At 41.3% G+C, this 19,364-nt stretch overlaps 1 protein-coding gene across 1 annotated transcript in view; it reads right to left on the bottom strand.

The window, feature by feature from the left end:
• Nucleotides 1-19,364, bottom strand: part of LOC124786696 (titin-like) — a 459,967-nt gene that overhangs the window by 296,435 nt on the left and 144,168 nt on the right. Inside the window, exon 3 of the mRNA XM_047254284.1 lies at nucleotides 15,169-15,373. Coding sequence (XP_047110240.1) covers nucleotides 15,169-15,373 — 205 coding nt within the window. The remainder of the gene's footprint in view (nucleotides 1-15,168; nucleotides 15,374-19,364) is intronic.

Raw genomic sequence — 19,364 nt, 5'->3', positions numbered from 1 at the left:
TCTACATATCCAGCTAGGGGTGATATTTCACGTCATGCGGATCAACTGTTCTCAGAGACAAAATGTTCGCTGTGCTTCCCAGCGACGCTAGACGTCTTTTGATTGTATTTGTCAACCCAGGGACGACTACGTTTCAGTTTGTGTTGTCTACTAACCAGGAGTGTTCCATCTGCATACTACCTGCTCCAGTAAATTGGTAGAGTTATTTTCAATTATAAAACCTTAAGAATGAGCGTCTGTAAGTGAGGAAGAACATTAGAAGCAAATGAGGAACTTGAATTTCGCTGTGACTACCCTCTTTCATACAGAGCGTATGACCGGTTTATAGACAAAACACACGGCATATGCTCGCCATAAAGTATGCCTTGCCGCCTCTCAGGTGCATAAACTGCGCAAAAGGACGCTTAGCATCACTAGGAAGCATCAGCGATGCTTCGAACAAAAGTTGTTCCCCCATGATGTGATTATCACCCCTAGGAGAGAGTACTGGTCAAATCTAAAAAAGCGTTATAAACATGAGTGCGAAAACAAATACTTTGTTGACATCATGGGACATTCTATCCTATGACAGCCATCTGTTGACTCTACAGAAATTGCTCATTGTGGCTGTTGTGACTTGGCAAGACAGCCAAGCCACTATGAGAGGAAGCCGAAAGGCACGCGTTTAAGCTCACGCAGGCTGGCGTGAGGTCTGGAACAGTTAAAGGAATAGAGACTAGCAAAATAGGTACGTAGCTTCTGGAATACTTAACTTTAATCCATAATTGGTGAACATCAGTCTGACGGTACATGCATCACAAGATAAATAGCAAATGATAATGGCGCCTTGCTAGGTCGTAGCAAATGACGTAGCTGAAGGCTATGCTAAATATCGTCTCGGCAAATGAGAGCGTAATTTGTCAGTGAACCATCGCTAGCAAAGTCGGCTGTACAACTGGGGCGAGTGCTAGGAAGTGTCTCTAGACCTGCCGTGTGGCGGCGCTCGGTCTGCAATCACTGATAGTGGCGACACGCGGGTCCGGCGTATACTAACGGTCCGCGGCCGATTTAAAGGCTACCACCTAGCAAGTGTGGTGTCTGGCGGTGACACCACAGTGGCTACTATTCATTCTTACACATCCTTCAGGCTTCCTCAAACAATCATGAAACCGTGCGAACACACCTGGCTGCCCTCAGAGTTGGTCACATGCATGGGTCACATGGCCCGTTACTTGTATACGTAGTCCACGGGTATGGAGTACTGTCTCTCTGTCTTTGGTCTAACCCTACGCAGCAGTGTAGTGACATCTCGTGGTGAGCCCCTGGACGACCTGTCTCCACGAAGCTGTTTTGGGCACGGTGACTTGCCCGCTGCAAGCCCATCCTGGTCACGCTCTTAATATCGTCTACCCACCATAATGGTGCGCGCGCTCTAGGTCTTCGGCCGTCGACTTTCCTTCTATCATTGTTCTTTCTACTGCCTCATGCCTTCTGGCAACGTGACCAAAATATTTCAGCTGATTTTGGTTGTCAAGTGTCGACAGCGTTGTTCTGATGCCGATCTACCTCAAGATCGATTCATTAATTCTATGTGCTCTCTGTGGTACTCGAAGTAATCTTCTATAACACAGCATTTCCAGAGCATCAATCTTGGGACGATCCGCCGTCTCTTTCATCCAAGTTTCTGCTGGACAGGTCGCGATAGGGAACATCAGAATTGGGACGAGGGTGAGCTTTGTCTTGGCAGAGATGGAGGTGTCTTTCCAGATGCGACCGAGTTTTGTTGTAGAATTTCTCGCAATCGAAATGAGCCCAAGGATCTCAGGCTCGAAGTGTTTGACGACCTCGAGCTAGCAATATTTGTAACGTCAGGTCTGTTGTCATTAGTGAGCCATTAGTGATCTACAATCATCACTTGGGTCTTTGTATTGTTGTTTTCAAGACCATATTCTCTGCATCGTTCGGCCAGCCTTCGCATGATGGTTTCCAGTTGATTGTCTGTTGCAGTTATGTGTATCATCTGTGTACCTGATATTGTTGATTTTTTTGCCACCTTCAGCGATGACAGTCTTCAAGAACATCCCTCATAATATGCTCACTATATGCATTGAACACTAGTGGAAAGAGCATGCAACGTTGTCTCACGCCAGCATTAGCAGGAAAGATGTCTAAGAAGGTGTTACTGAATCATATTTTCGCTGTGTTCGAAAAGTTGGTGTAAACATCTCGATGAGGATAGTCCATAAGTGTGACCATTTCACCTTGTCGAAAACGTTCTTGTAATCCACGAAACGCATAAACATTTCAGTATTATACTCCTCTGCCTTCTCTATAAGCTGTCGGATGTTTAGAATATGTCCACGGTCTCCGTTGCCTGGAATAAACACAGTTTCTCCATCTGATATTTATGAAAGTAAGAAAAGCTACATCTTCTCATTCAATATATTAAGCCTGATTGTACTGGTGTGGAATTCAGTATTGCCTTTAAGTGTACTCATTGGCAGAAATTTAAACGATTTCTCCAAATGAAAGAAAATATTATGTTTGCAGTAAATGGGCGACAACTCTTGAATAGATTCTCTTTTCGAACATTTTGCGGAAAAATGATGCAAGGAGTGACACTGCCTAATAGTTACTGACATGTGTAAAGTCTCTTTCTTACAGGAAGACCTAAAATGTGGTATTTTAATCGTCTTGGGGAAATATCTCAACTTAATCATGTATTTAGACATGTGACGACGAACAGAGAGCCACGATGTTTAGTGTGTTATCACCAGGTCCATAGGACCGTTTACATTTGTGGTTAGTCTGTGTTGAAATTGGTTCTCTTCTCATCCTCAGTCGAATTCGCATTGTTACTGATTTTGAAGAAACATTGCGTACCCAATTTTATACTTTAGAAATATCAAAATTCTTAGGTGGGCGTCTTGATGAAAGGTTAAGCTGAAAGTACAACATGGTATACCTGCCAAAACTTTTAGATTCAGGTACTTTTGCCATCAGAGTAAGTGACAGCTCCGGGGGAACAGAAATTAAGAAGTTTTAATCTGCCAGGAAGTGTCAGGAAACCTATAGTTCTCAAATGCGACGCAATTTGTACGTCGTATCGTCAGTGTGTGGGTACTATTGTTACAGAAAGAGGGCAGTTGTGCATCGGATAAAAGATACCAGACTCCCAGGAGGGCATCTATGTAGTGACTTTCTGTGTTAGTCCGCTGTAGAAAAGTTGTCATGTAGCATACAAATTTCAATCGTGACGCGATTTCTGTGTTGCATCGTCAATGGAAGGGTGTAAGAGTTACAGTAAATGTGCAATGGTCCATCGGATACAAGCTACAGGACTCCCACGCGATGATAGATGGGGTGCCCTTAGGGGCGTCACTCTTTTGGAGATAATTGGCAGGAAACCAAAAGAAGTTAATGATTTCCATATATTAATTCACTGATATCCTACGGATTAATATTGTGGGGTAGCTCCTGCATTAGATACAAAGAATTCTTTACAGTTAAGAAAGTAATTACTATTGTGTGTGCCATTCAAAAATTGGTGTCTGTTTAAGCACTTGGGAATATTAATGACAACCTCCCATCATATGTATTCACTGACGATATTTGTTGTCAACAGCCCACAGAAGTTTGAGAATAATAGTAGTATTCACAAATACTAAAAGGGAAAAAACCTGTAATGCAAAGCTATGAAACTTGTTGATAAAGAAAATAAAAGGCTGACGGAGTCCTGAAATTTCTTCAAAAGTTTATTACAGCTTTTTCTTCTTAAGAGCGTCTTCTGTGCAACTGAGAAATTCTTAAATAGACGTAAGTACCCTCAAATCTGTAAATGGTCAACATATTGTCATGTAAATATCGTTCTCAATTGTCTGAGTATTATCTTGTTTAGCACTTTCCATATGATAAGATTTGGTCTATGGGATAAGGAACTAACTCCCTAACTAGCGAATGATCAACTTTTTGAGAAACTGTCTCGTGATGATTTGAACATTCTTGGGTGTAACATTGCCAAGGTTAGATAATTTAGAATGACTGACAGTGGGACTATCAGAGCTGCTGAAAGATTGAACGGAAGTGACATGCATGTGACTATCTTCATGCACTATTTTATCAAGCACTCAGCTGCACTACGTAGCAATACAACAAAATTGAACAGAGATGCAGAAAACTTAATTATTTGCACAGTGGACCCAAAATAAGAATAACTAAAAATGTACTTCATCAAGTCCGCTGTGGTAGAATAAAATTCATGCAACAGTGGTGGATGAGTTCACTTGTAATCATGCAGAATGTGAAATAACTCATGAACATAGAATGTAGTATTATGATTATCAGTTTATGCACAGTATTGAAAATACTGTTGAATGGGATGAGTTAGAGTTTAAAAAATAATTAGATGCACAGTTTTGAACAAAGAAATATTAAAAATGGTATGAGACGATATAGTAATAAACCTTACAGGAAATGCAGACAGCACATATAATTGAAAAAGAACTTTTTAGACGATTGTTATCATTCATGGCGCTGGGATTAAGAGTAAAAAATCCAAATAACAATTTACAATGGAAATATAATTCATTTATACCTGTCTTAATGTAATATGAACAGAACATGTACATATATTAGTAATTGTTTTTAAGAACTCATTTAAGAAATTTGTTAAAAAACAATTAAAATAAGAAAAAGAGAAACTTAGAAACACAATAATGACTTCTCTTATTGACATGTGTTTGTTTGTATACACAAGACTATTATGTAAGAACGAGTTTGAGATCAGAAGGGCGAAATTTTTAATATAATTTAATAGCAAATAATATATTCTAACCAGTACTTAAATACACATCATTCAAAAGTAGGAGGCAAAAAATATGGAAAAGGTCAGTAAAGAAAAAGACCAAGAAACTGAATATAATAGAATTTAATAGGATTTAAATTCTATAAGCAAATGATGTTGAACTAGACACAGTCGAAAATGGGAACTAGTTTTTGGAATAGATTATGATGTACCATACTGTATATATGAAGTACTTAAGAAAGAAGTGTGACAACGAGACAAATGAAATTAAAGAGAGAACTAGATTCACAGCCAGTGACATCGAGCCAACTTCCACAAAATGCATAATCTCATTTTAATATTATACAAGTTTTTTATAGTTCTCCTTTCAGTATTTTACTTGTTTTTTTGTTGTTCTTAAACATGGCCGCCTTTTGCATAAACACTACCATAGGTATAGTTAATCTACACGACACAAACATTCTAACAAAGGGAGGGGGTCACAATAGTTAGAGAATCAAAAAAGAAACCTGGCGACTACTGAAGTTTCAAATAAATTTCAAGAACATACTGTGATTTTTCTGATCGAGGTATAAATTTCCCCTCCATATTCATTCAAGTGTCAGATTGTATCACGATTTTGTTTAGCTCCTTAGTATCCATGTCTGTGAGAAGCATCCTGTACACTTATACACAAGATAACAGAATTACACAGCGAACGAAACCTCGCAGTTGCCACTGATCATTTTATAAGCAAAATTTCGTTTAATTTCACTAATGCTGTGAAAGTGAATAAACTGTAGACGCAGGATGAGCAGTGTGTGGAATGTATTACACACTCTTTCGATGAGTCGACTCGCTTTTGCAAATGGATTTAGAGAAAAAGTATAAGTGGAGGTGAGAATACATGAAAGTGTTATAGAGGCTCACGTAGTGGAGGCTCTACTAAAAAGGCATAATGCTGAGGATATCTGGAATTGTTTCCGTGCATGATTGAAAAACTTCCAGTTTGTCAGACAAGAAAGAAAAAACTGCGAAAAACATACCACATAAATTAAGTGATAAGAAGGTTTGAAGTTCAGAATCCGCTTATGAATTGTATATGAGTAATTGTTGAAAATTCGTGTGTGTTTCTTTGAGTAAAAAAATTAATGTAGCCACGTGTTTAGACAGGTAGTTTTTAGGTAATTATCACAGAAGAATAATGCCCAGTTCTTTTCAGTCAAAATACGTGTTCTTTTATGCTCCCACCAACAATATTTTGAGTGAATGGTTGCATGTATGAAATTTCTGTTGTTTGATGTTTGTCTCCAGAGAACACATAATTCATCTTATATATAGGAAAAACAAAAGCGGAACGTGACAGTAGATGAATGTTGAATTTTACGGGTTTTTGGTAGGTACTACAGTGAGCAGATATAGTTCATTTGCACGAACTATGTTACTTCAAACATTGTTCTTTATAAATGAAACAGGATTGTGTTGCGAACGTTAGTTGAGAATCCATGACACCTATGAGGGACAAGTGCCAAGCAATAAGCAACTTATTTACAATCCCTCTCGAATTTTCAGCTGGATTTTGGTGTTTGATAAGCATGCAATTTTGTCGTATTTTCGGATGCTACGACAAACCTGCTACAAGGCTGAATTGTCGCTTTCCTTGCGTGGAATAATATTGTATTGAGGATTCAGAAGTAAGCGTTGTGAGTAGAAGCGTTGCAGGGTAGCCTATGTATGCAGGCGAACTCAGTAGCAACCATAGCGGGTGTTTCATACAGTGGTGAGGCAACGTAAGTACTACGGCTCCACCGAAATTCTCAGTAGACAGTGGTGATATGGTCTCACAAGCAGTTCATTCTGAGCCTGTAATAATGGATCTCTAAAATCTTGCAGTATCGAGCCACGTTTCAATATTCGCCGTTTCACAGTTCGTGTTGACGGCTTTGTTGTACTGGGATCGTCATGAACTGCAAAATACATGTAAACCGCTAGTGCATTCACATGAGTTGTCTTACAGACGGGGCGATTGCAAAGTTAGTGATTTGTAACAAAATTATGTTATCGTCTTGAATGTATGACCGCTGCCTGCTTGTAGCTCGAATTATTAAAACCAGCTATTTAACCCTTCATAAATTCTACTTCTCTAGTCCTGAAAAACAGATATTTGTATGCTCCATACTTATTCATCCGCCCTGAATTTAATCCTAACAGCTTTTCTCTTGAAGCCTCGAAAAAGAATGCAGTCAGAAAGCGTCAAATATGAAGAACTGGGGGAATGAAGTGGCAGCTGGGAAATTTCGCCATGAATATTGCATCCAGCAGAGTGATTGCATAGCCCGATTGAGACAGAATATTTTTCTTTGCCAAGAGAGTTCCTTTTTCTACTGAGTTCCTTATGAAGTATTAAGGGAGATCCGGTAACGTTGTATCGGACAAGAGCTGTTTCCAAATTATAGCGCTAGCGGTAGCACGTGTGATGCTGGTGCAATGTGGGCCATGGCAGAACAAGATCCCTCACGCGATTTTGCATCAAAACAACAGAGCGTTTAAAAGTGACTGACAACAAATTTCTGTTTCTAGTGAGATTTTCGGTGCACGAACTTAACTTTGGAATGTTGCGTTTTGTTGGCCAATAAGTAATATTACATTTTTATTGTGTCTTTAGATAGACCTGATAATATTATCTACGTTGTGGGTCTTGACTATGTCTGGCCCAAGTAATAACCATGGGAATGTTAAACAACCACAGCAGTACTTTGGGGTTGTACCAGACACAACAGATAGCATAAAATTAGAATTTTTTACGTTTCTATTGCTCCAACAGGCAAACATGGATCAAACATGACATAAATGAGATGAAAATAGCAAGAAGGAAACTGCAGAAAAAGTCTGAATTGTTGAAATGATAGTGAGAGAAGCGAATTAGATATATTCAGTTCCAAGAAATACTTAGTGATACACTTACATCTTGAAAGGAAAACAAAGAGGTGACCATGAAAACTGTTTTAGAAAAAAAAAAATTTTTTTCGGAGGACGTTCAGTGATGAACAGGAAACAGTATTGTACGATCCTGTTAAATACTTGGACAGCCAGGTTATGCATTTGAGTAAGTGCAAGTATGCAGAGCTGCTAAAAATAAAATATCGTTTCAATAAGACAAGAATGAAAGCGGGTGAAGACTTTTACTGTGATTTTATGAAGCGATATGAAGTCGTAAAGCTGAGGACAACTGAATCCACGAGTTCGTAGCGGGCAGCGTTTTCAACAAGGAATAAGTTGGCAGATTTTTTGACAAATTGGGTGAGCTGATGCACGAGTGTAAATTCACCATGCAAATATTTTTAACATAGTTATAACTTGTGCCCATACTGACAGGCTTAAAGTCATGTCTGTGAAAGGCAAAAATCAAATAGGAAAACTAACGTCAGCCGAAACAGGCACAAATGTCACCCTTTTGCTCGCTGTAGATGCTTCTTGTCTGTACCACCAATTTGTGTATTTCCTTGCGCCAGACTAGATAGTGACTTGAAAAAGGATGCAAGGATGCACAACAGCCAAATAGCTGGAAAACTATCGAGGATTTTCTGAAATTGTTGCAACTTTTTAAAGATAAGGTGAATCCAACCGAAAAAGATCCTCCCTTTTTGACTATTTTTCGACCGTGACTGTCTCAAGAAATATGTAAAGTTTTTTAACTACCGCTACCAGTCACAAAATTTGTTAACTAATGTATTATTTATTTAGTGTGCGACATGTTTCGAGGGAATATCTCATCATCAGGCTATATGGCATTAACGAAAACAATGTCACAAATTTTGTGACTGGTAGCGGTAGTTAGAAACCTTTACATAAGACCCTCCCTGCTGATTGCGAGTGGTTACTCAAACCAAAAATATTTTGTAGTGATAGCTTTTACCCTTGTTTTCCCCTCCAACACCAGTTGCATAAAACTTTACAGGATCTTCAAAAGTGCATACCGCGAGGCATGCTCTTCCTGGACGCGAAAATTTCCAACTCGCACATTACGCTAAACGACATAGTTGTATTGGTAAATATCGGCTTTTCTAAAATACGTCGAATAGAAATGTTACTGTCAGGCTTCATGCACACAGTTATTTTGCCATTAGACGGATGTGTTTTCAGCGATGTAAATTGTGCGCCATCGCTGAACAAGTCAAGATTTGAAAGAGCCTTTCCATGTTCCCTACACATGTAACATGACAAGGCCAATGTACGATCAAGGAAGGTCTACCGTACATCAAACGTCTGTGAAAAGGTTTAGTTCCCTAGTACTTCTACTTCCTCACCATTGGATGTGTCTTCAGAACAAGACAAATGAAGAGATGGGAGAAGACCAGGAAGACCGATTAAGTAGTGGTGCTGAAGGAGCAAACTGCCCTGTGGCTGACTCTTATAGAATGCCGATTTCATCTCTTTCGAACTGTTCCAGCACAAAATTTGAAACGTGAAAAATCATAGAGAACAAAGTGAAATCCCCCTGCCGACGCCACTGAAAGTATAGCTTAATCAGAAGAAACAGAAAAAAAGGGAGACAAGGATTTTAGCCGAAATAAAAAGTAGTTAAGAGAAGAGAATCTCTTAAAGGAAGAGAAAGAGAGGAGGAGAAAAGCTGAAAAGCAGTTCAACCATAGAAATTTAAAGTACCGTCCAGGGCCGAAACTGAAAGAAAAATGATAAAATTCTAAAAGAAAAAAACTAAAACAAAACTGAAGTTCCAAAAGAAAGACGGAAAGAGAACCAAACAGACATTCCGAATAATTTGCAATGAATGACTGGATTCAGTGTCACGTTTATAAGGGTTGAGCCCATGACAATTGTGCTCTTATCTAGCTGAACAGTCTTTGATACACGTGTGATGGATTTTTTTTACTAAATGTTAAACTAATAAGTTGATTTGGATTTATCCTGTTCAAAACTTTAATTCAATGACTTTTATTTTCTATTTTCGCTATTTTGAGTCACTCTTATCGAGACGTGGTAACTTAATGCTAACGATGTATAACTTGTACTTACGTCAAATAAATGTTTATAACCAATTAGGTATAGTTCAAATCCTTCTGTAGCAAAAATTACATTTTTTACACATTTCAGTTGCATATCCGATAGAACGCCTCAAAAATTAACAGACGAAAATGTAAAGAGATGAAAAATATGAAGAAGACAATACATGTATAATCTTACGACAGTGGGTGTTATAATTCTATTAAGTAACGTACAACAGTATTGTTTAGTGTGAAGAACATTGCAAGACCGTCTTCAGTAAAAATTCTAATTATGAGAAACCTTACGTGTCAGATACTCTTTTGGGGTGCACTCAGCCTCGTGACGCCAATTGAGGAGCTACTCGACCGAATAGTAGCGGCTTCGGTCAAGAATACCATCATAACGATCGGGAGAGCGGTGTGCTGACCCTACGCCCCTCCTATCTGCATCCTCCACATGAGGATGACACGGCGAACGGATGGTCTCGGTAGGCCACTCGTGTCCTGAAGACGGAGTGCTTTTTTTGTTTTTACGTGTCAGACACTACCCGACTTTCCTCTAAATGTATGTCAGAATGTGACATGATATGGCCCTATGATCGTATTTCCTACTGCAGATAGCTGACACATGTCAAGCCAAATGAAAGAAAAATCAATTGCTGCATTGTTTCCATCAGATCAAGTGGTCTCCGCCTTCCCTGTACCACACGAAAAAGGTCTATCTATACTATTGGATTGCAGTTTAACATGTACTGCTACTGAGAAATGTCCCAGAATTCCCCTTCTGGGAATTACAAGCAACTGGGCGCTTACTTGTCGATGGTTTTGTCATTCGCAGAACTTAGACGCAGGATATTAGGTAGCTGCACGCTTGAATGTTTCCAGTCTTTAATATTTCGCTGTTTGTTACTTGGCTGTTGTCCATTTAGTGTGGTGTGTCTGCAAGAGGAAAGCGTGGAGAAGGAATGATTTTAGAATGGATCTTTTGGTAGGTGTGTGTTTATTTTACTGTGAGAAAAGAAACAATTATACAGCAGCAGCAAAAGTTGCTAACAAATAATTCGAATGGCGAAACATTGGTTAGTCATCTGAATGTGATGAAAGGTCTAGTGTGCATTTTGTAGGACGTATGGGGAATGAGCAGACAGGGTGAAACTCGCACTGTGGAACACTTGGCTCCCAGGCCTGAGCTGTCCCATTTGGAAATGAAGCTCTCATCTATGAAGAAACTCCACCCCATAAAAATTGCAGTAATATCCAGTTAGATCTCGACAAAATATCAGCCTCGAGCAGAGACTGATGACTAACTCTTAATGTATGGAAATACAAAATTGAGTACTAGGCGAAAATTAAAAAAACGGTATTGTTTGATTGACGGATTATTAAGTGAGAACCAGAGCAAGTTGTGTCGTACAAATATTGAGGTATGAAATGGAGTTACCAGGTTGGCTCGGTGTAGTCAAAGCAAATGACTGGCCACAATTTACTCGTATGAGGCTGAGAAGCAGCAGTTTCTTTACAAAAGGAATTGCATACAAAACACTTGTATGTCCCATACTCGAATATTGCTCATGTATGGTCAGTCTGACGAGGGACATCAACGATGTTCAAAGAGGGGCAGTGCGAAGAGTAATGAGTATGTTCAAATTGTTCAAACGCGTGTGAAACCTTATGGGATTTAACTGCTAAGGTCATCAGTCCCTAAGCTTACACACTACTTAACCTAAATTATCCTAAGGACAAACACACACACCCATGCCCTAGGGAGGACTCGAACCTCCGCCGGGACCAGCCAATGACTGTGTCTGACTGACAAATGAGTGTAACGGAAACACTGAAAATCTGAACTAGCAGAGACTCCAAGAAAGACGCATAAATCTAGAAAGAACTTGCTTGGAAAACTTTTAAGAATCGTCTTTCAGGTAGGCAACTACGGATGTTCTAGAGCCTCCTATGTATCTATGACGTAGAGATGGCGCAGTTAAAATTAGGCAAATTACACGTCGCATGGAGGCGTACAAGCACTCGTTCTTTCGACGCTCTCTTCGTGAACGGAACAGTAAGAAATCTTCATGTATGGTATAACAAAAAGTACCTTCTGCCAAGCACTTGGCAGCGATTTGCAGAGTATAGATGCAGATATAAACGCAGCTCCAGTTTCAACGACACAACCGGAGAAAACGCATTATCGGAGCGACTAAGCACGTCACCTTCTAGAGGGGACTTTGAGTGTCAGGGAGTATGTAGTGATAAGAATATTTTGATTCGTCACCACAAAGCTGGACGTGTGGTACTGAGGCAATGTTGGGTATTTATTATATTTTGAGATTATCAATTATGTGAGAGAAGGGCATGACAGAGGAACGGCATGTTTGGCGACACATATTTGGCGACACGTGGCTCTTTGTCCCGTATTAGGTAGAATTTTGTACAATAGTCATTTCTTGGAAGAAGATGTGAGAGCAAAGCAGTTACATTCAGGGTGGATGAAGAAGAGACAGATATTGTCAGAGTCGGCTCGCGCCAAAAATCGACCTCACAAGGGAATTTAACAAATACTTACTTATACGGGTTGATTCACTTACTGTGTGTTTTGTGTAACTTGCAACACATTCAGAAATCATGCAGAGGATTTTCATATTGTCTCACTCGCCACATGCAAACTATTAGTTCTACTGAAAACATGAAGAGAGCCTTTTTGTAGGAAATTTAATGTAGTTAAATTTTATCCCGGAATACGTTTTCCCTGGAGACTACAGTTTTCGAGAAACACGTTTGAAGGTCACCGTTGTACATTTTTTTGAATAATTCGAAAAACTAAGGCCTCTGGCGAAAACATTTCGCAGTACAGAATTTAACTGCATTAAATTTTCCTATAGAAAGGTCCTGTCCATTTTTTTCTGTAGGACTAATAGTTTGTGAGTAGTGAAGGAGAGAATATGAAAAACTTGGTGGTATTCGAAGGCGTTGCGGGTTGCATAAAACCCATAGGTAAGGTCATCTGAATCACCATATACACTACTGGTCATTAAAATTGCTACACCACGATGATGTGCTACAGACGCGAAATTTAACCGACAGGAAGAAGAGGCTGTGATATGCAAATGATTAGCTTTTCAGAACATTCACACAAGGTTGCCGCCGGTGGTGACACTTACAACGTGCTGACATGAGGAAAGTTTCCAATCGATTTCTCATACACAAACAGCAGTTGACCGGTGTTGCCTGGTGAAACGTTGTTGTGATGCCTCGTGTAAGGAGGAGAAATGCGTACCATCACGTTTCCGACTTTGATAAAGCTCGGATTGTAGCCTGTCGCGATTGCTGTTTATCGTATCGCGACATTGCTGCTCGCGTTGGTCGAGATACAATGCCTGTTAGCAGAATATGGAATCGGTGGGTTCAGGAGGGTAATACGAAACGCCGTGCTAAATCCCAATGGCCTCGTATCACTAGCAGTCGAGATGACAGGCATCTTATCCGCATGGCTGTAACGGATCGTGCTGCCACGTCTCGATCCCTGAGTCAACAGATCGGGACGTTTGCAAGACAACAACCATCTGCACGAACAGTTCGACGACGTTTGCAGCAGCATGGACTATCAGCTAGAAGACCATGGCTGCGGTTACCCTTGACGCAGCATCACAGACAGGAGCGCCTGCGATGGTGTACGAACGACAAACCTGGGTGCACGAATGGCAGAACGTCATTTTTTCGGATGAATCCAGGTTCTGTTTACAGCATCATGATGGTCGCATCCGTGTTTGGCGACATCGCGGTGAACGCCCATTGGAAGCGCGTGTATTCGTCATCGCCATACTGGCGTATCACCCGGTGTGATGATATGGGGTGCCATTGGTTACACGTCTCGGTCACCTCTTGTTCGCAGTAATAGCACTTTGCACAGTGTACGTTGCATTTCAGATGTGTTACGACCCGTGGCTCTACCCTTCATGCGACCCCTGCGAAACCCTACATTTCAGTAGGATAATGCACGACCGCATGTTGCAGGTCCTGTACGGACCTTTCTGGATACAGAAAATGTTCGACTGCTGCCCTCGCCAGCACATTGTCCAGAGCTCTCACCAACTGAAAACGTCTGGTCAATGGTGGCCGAGCAACTGGCTCGTCACAATACGCCAGTCACTACTCTTGATAAACTGTGGTATCGTGTTGAAGCTGCATGGGCAGCTGTACCTGTACACGCCATCCAAGCTCTGTTTGACTCAATGCCCAGGTGTGTCAAGGCCGTTATTACGGTCAGAGGTGGTTGTTCTGTGTACTGATTTCTCAGGATCTATGCACCCAAATTGCGTGAAAATGTAATCACATGTCAGTTGTAGTATAATATATTTGTCCAATGAATACCTGTTTATCATCTGAATTTCTTCTTGGTGTAGCGATTTTAATGGCCAGTTATATATAGTGACGACGACCAACGATCCCTTCTAGTCGAAAGCACACCATGACCTGTCTCATACGGGAATCAGCGATTGAGAGTAAGGGAACCATACTTAAGTGTTTGTGCGTCAGCAATGGATAACACGCTCGGAATTTGGGCCGAAAAGGAAGAGTGCTTGGATTGGTAAGGGAGCGAAGGCTTACGCACGCGTAAAGCGGGAAATCCGGGTTCGAGTTCCGGTCTGGGACACACTCTCACCTGTTACCATTGATAAATTTCCGTTCCCAGTGCCTAGTGCTAACGTCATTAAAAACCTTCGAACAAATTCTTCTGGGAGAAGGGTGCCTACAAGATCAATTAGGCTGGGAGCCTGCGAGGGGCCACTGTCTCTGATTCATTGAAACCGACCGCCGAAGGAAGGAGAACTGTTTTCAGGCTAGAAAAAGAGATCACTGTCATACGGCCAATGTTAGAGAGGAGACGTGCCGTTCGGTCGTCTCCGTAAAGAATGGCCTGTGCGATATTGAGGTCATGGTAGCGGAAGCTAGGCGTGTTGCAGTATGCATGTAAACTCTCCGCGCGTAGTAGAGCCCTGGCGTAGTTGTTCCTCTGTTTTCTCCCGCGCTCGTCGTATTTCTGTGTGTTTTTATTCTCATACCTTGTTCACTGAAATTCACTAAGGATATATGACGTTTTTATCAAGACTTCTAATTCTATCAGTTCTTTTGCATGAGTAGCCATCCTGATTTAGGTTTTCCGTGATTTCCCTAACTCACTTCCTTTGAAAGGCCACGGCCGACTTCCTTCCCCATCCTTCCCTAATCCGATGAGACCGATGACCTCGCTGTTTGGTCTCTTCCCCCCAAACAACCCAACCCCCATGAGTAGCCTAGACAGCAGATTGTGTGTTGCTTTCTCTACTCATTCCGGATTTCTAATACAGATCCACCCCGCGTGTCCGAGGTCGGCGGACAGACTCGGAGCCCGCGGCCGCCGTGTACCTGTGACGTCCTGGAGACGCCCTCGTGCTGGGAGTCTGCGGCGAGGCCCAGCTGCTGGCTGCGGGACGCCTCCCTCAGCACGGTGTGGCCGTCCGGGCCCGTCACTGCGGAGGAGCTGTACTCGCCAGAGGACGACTCCTGCACCACTTTCCAGTAGACGCCGCTGTCGTCGCGGGGCTCCATCGCATGCTGTTTGTTGCTCTGCCTGCGGCAACGGTAGTCACACTCAGCAACAGGCAAGTCAGACGTATCTACATCTAGCAAGGTACACTGACAGTTATAAACAACACTACAAAATTGTAATTTAGAGAAAAAAGGACAGTGCAGTCTGTATGCCGGAAGACAAACACCTGTCAAGCAGCACAGCATAAGCTTTCGGTAGTAACAGCATTCCCTGAGTACTGCCAGACAACGGAAACCAGATGGAAGACACTATTATAGAAAGCCATGAGTCGTGCTTGGATAACTCAAACGGTAGACCACTTATCCACGAAAGACAAAGGTCCCAGGTTCGAATCCCAGCCCGGCACACACTTCTAATCTGCTGGGAAGTTTAACATCACAGAAAAGGAAGGGGAACTGTGGTGTCACCGCCAGACATCACACTTGCTAGGTGGTAGCCTTTAAATCGGCCGCGGTCCGGTAGTATACGTCGGACCCGCGTGTCGCCACCGTCAGTGATTGCAGACCGAGCGCCGCCACACGGCAGGTCTAGAGAGACTTCCTAGCACTCGCCCCAGTTGTACAGCCGACTTTGCTAGCGATGGTTCACTGACAAATTACGCTCTCATTTGCCGAGACGATATTTAGCATAGCCTTCAGCTACGTCATTTGCTACGACCTAGCAAGGCGCCATTATCAATTGCTATTTATCGTGTGATGCATGTACCGTCAGACCGATGTTCACCAATTATGGATTAAAGTTAAGTATTCCAGAAGCTCCGTACTTTTTTTACTAGACTCAACTCCTTTAACTGCTCCAGACCTCACGCCAGCTTGCGTGAGCTTAAACGCGTGCCTTTCGGCTACCTCATAGTGGCTTGGCTGTCTTGCCAAGTCACAACAGGAACTACACGAAAATTGGATGTGAGAAGTGATACTGTGAGAAGAATCAGATTGAGAACCGGAACAAGGCACCTGCAGTAATCGACATTCCCTCAAACTAACTGAGATCCTTTGCAGAGCATGCTATAACAGAATTAGGGTAAATCCGGGAGAGGCGCCGCATGCGGTATAGGCTGCGCACCCCTTGTCGTTACGGCAAACTCCGACAGAGTGTGCAGGTATCGGCACTGCAGTTGCTCACGAAAGGCAAAGGTCGTACGTTCGAATCCCGGCCCGGCACACAGTTCTAATCTTCCAGGAAGTTTCACATCATAGAAAAGGAAGGGGAACTACATGAAAATTAGATGTGAGAAGTGATACTGTGACAAGAATCAGATTGAGCACTAACATACTTATGACGGAACAAGGCACCTGCAGTAATCGACATTCCCTCAAGCTAGCTGGAATCCTTGGCAGAGCATGCTATGACATAATTAGGGTAAATCCGCGAGAGGCGCCGCATGCGGTATAGGCTGCGCACCCGTCGTCGTTTCGGTAAACCCCGACAGAGTGTGCGGGTATCGACACTGCAGTTGCTGAGTGGATGCCAGGCCATAATAAAAGTGTTTACGTTTCTATCGAGGAAGTTTTATATAAGCTCTGGGGGAATAACTGAGATAAGTCTGTAAACATCCCTTCAAAACATTTTTCAGCGTCACGATTAGGTCTTAGTGTATGCTGAGTACTCGGTTATTTCCCATTGTTTGGATAGTTTTATTAACAGTTTCTTTTTTGTTTGTACTTTCGTTCAAATGACTTAGTATGCACAACATTTCAAATCTCGACGACCCCTATGACGACACGAAAGAATCAAGAAAAGTATCACTAGATATGTGTGATAAGTGCGTAAAACTATACCTGAAAACAGCAAAAAATGATTCGTTATGTTGCACAACTTCTAAGTTTTGATTACATGAAGACCGCACAATTTTTAATATGTTTTGTGTCGATAGTCGCCGAGGAACTAGAAAAATAACCAAATGAACCAAGTTTGTAAATCCTATTTTTGTTTTTGATTTAAGATTTCACTATGAATTATTGAGTGTGTTAACTAAAGATAAAGGGATTATATCTCTTGGTTTTAATGTTTTCAACTCTCAATAAGTAAATTAGTTATCTAAACCACTGAACTACTTTGTTATTAAAAACTATTCTTAATATTTCATCTTTTCTTTTGCACACTACGATGTATTTATAACCAAAAATGTACTTATAAATATGTACATACGGGTTTTGACTGAGAAAAGGGGTGGTTTTGCGGTTTTTAGCATGTGGCATATCGCCCACAGCGGTAGGGATAGTTATTTTCAAGGTCAAATATTATCTTTAAATGTTACAAGGAAAAAACAAAAAATTGTTTGTCATAGACAACTAGTGTGTTTAGCTGTCCAAAAAAATGTTTTATTAAAAGTGCACCATGGGAACCTAACCTATCCTAACCTAACCTTACTTTACATACGCAATTATTAAAATGTCCGCCATCTCTCCCAGATTTACCCTACTCCATCTTATATGCAAGATATATGAGGCAGGCAAAATACTCTCAGATTTCAAGAAGAATGTAATAGTCCTATTTCCAAAGAAGACAGGTGCTGATATTTGGGAATATTACAGAACGATCAGTGTAATAAGTCATAGTTGCAAAATACCGACACGAATGTACAGAATAATGACAAAATCGGTAGAAGCCGACATCAGGGAAGATAAGTTACGGTTCCAGAGTAATATATAAATAGGCAAGACGACGCTGACCCCAAGACTTATGTTAGTAGACAGAATGAGAAAGTCAAATACATATTATATCCAGAATGAGATTTTCACTCTGCAGCGGAGTGTGCGCTGATATGAAACTTCCTGGCAGATTAAAACTGTGTGCCCGACCGAGACTCGAACTCGGGACCTTTGCCTTTCGCGGGCAAGTGCTCTACCATCTGAGCTACCGAAGTACGACTCACGCCCGGTACACACAGCTTTACTTCTGCCAGTACCTCGTCTCCTACCTTCCAGAAACATCCCCCAGGCTGTGGCTAAGCCATGTCTCCGCAATATCCTTTCTTTCAGGAGTGCTAGTTCTGCAAGGTTCGCAGGAGAGCTTCTGTAAAGTTTGGAAGGTAGGAGACGAGGTACTGGCAGAAGTAAAGCTGTGAGTACCGGGCGTGAGTCGTACTTCGGTAGCTCAGATGGTAGAGCACTTGCCCGCGAAATGCAAGGGTCCCGAGTTCGAGTCTCGGTCGGGCACACAGTTTTAATCTGTCAGGAAGTTACATATTATATCATTTGTAAATTTAGAAAACAGCCTTTAACAGTGTTGACTTTTTTAAATTCTGAAGATAGGAGGAACAAAATACTGGATTCAAAAAGTTTTTTCCAACTCGTACAGAAACCAGACAGCAGTCATAACGGTTGGAGAACATGAAAGGGAAGAAGTAGTAGGGAAGAGAGTAAGACAGGGATCTAGACTATCCACAATGTTACTTAGTCTGTACGTTGAGCATGCGGTAAAGAAAACTGAGGATAAATCTGGAAAAACGAAATAAAGTTCAGAGAGAAGGAATAAAAACTAGAATGTATAGCAATGATATTCTAATTTTGAAAGAGATAGCAAAGGAGTTGGATAATCAACTGAATGGTATAGTTAGTATCTCGAAAAGAGGATATAGAATGAATGTCAACAGAAGCAGAACATAACTAATCGAATGTGGTCTAATTAAATCAGATGATGCTGAGGAAATTAGACTGGGAAATGAGATACGAAAAGTAATAGATGAATTTTGATATTTGGGCTGCAAAACATCTGACAGTCGCCAAAGTAGAGAGGATACAAAATGCAGAGTGGCAGTAGCAAATCAAGGAAACTGTTCCAGCTAAAATATGCCTGCCTTTACTGACAGCCAATCCAATAAAATCAGAAATAAAGTTGGAAGAAAAAACAGTAATCAACAAAATTATTTGTTGACTGTGTTTATGGTATCTTTAGGAAACATTTTTCAATCACATGCCAACAGGTTTTAATGTTATAACATTGGAACAGATTTTTCCACTACACTTTTTTACGCTACAGGTTATCCTACAATACTGAAAGCAACCCTGAC

Source organism: Schistocerca piceifrons, chromosome 1 (genome assembly GCF_021461385.2).
Source record: "Schistocerca piceifrons isolate TAMUIC-IGC-003096 chromosome 1, iqSchPice1.1, whole genome shotgun sequence".
Classification (NCBI taxonomy): Eukaryota; Metazoa; Arthropoda; class Insecta; order Orthoptera; family Acrididae; genus Schistocerca; species Schistocerca piceifrons.
This window is presented reverse-complemented; position numbering and strand designations above follow the sequence as displayed.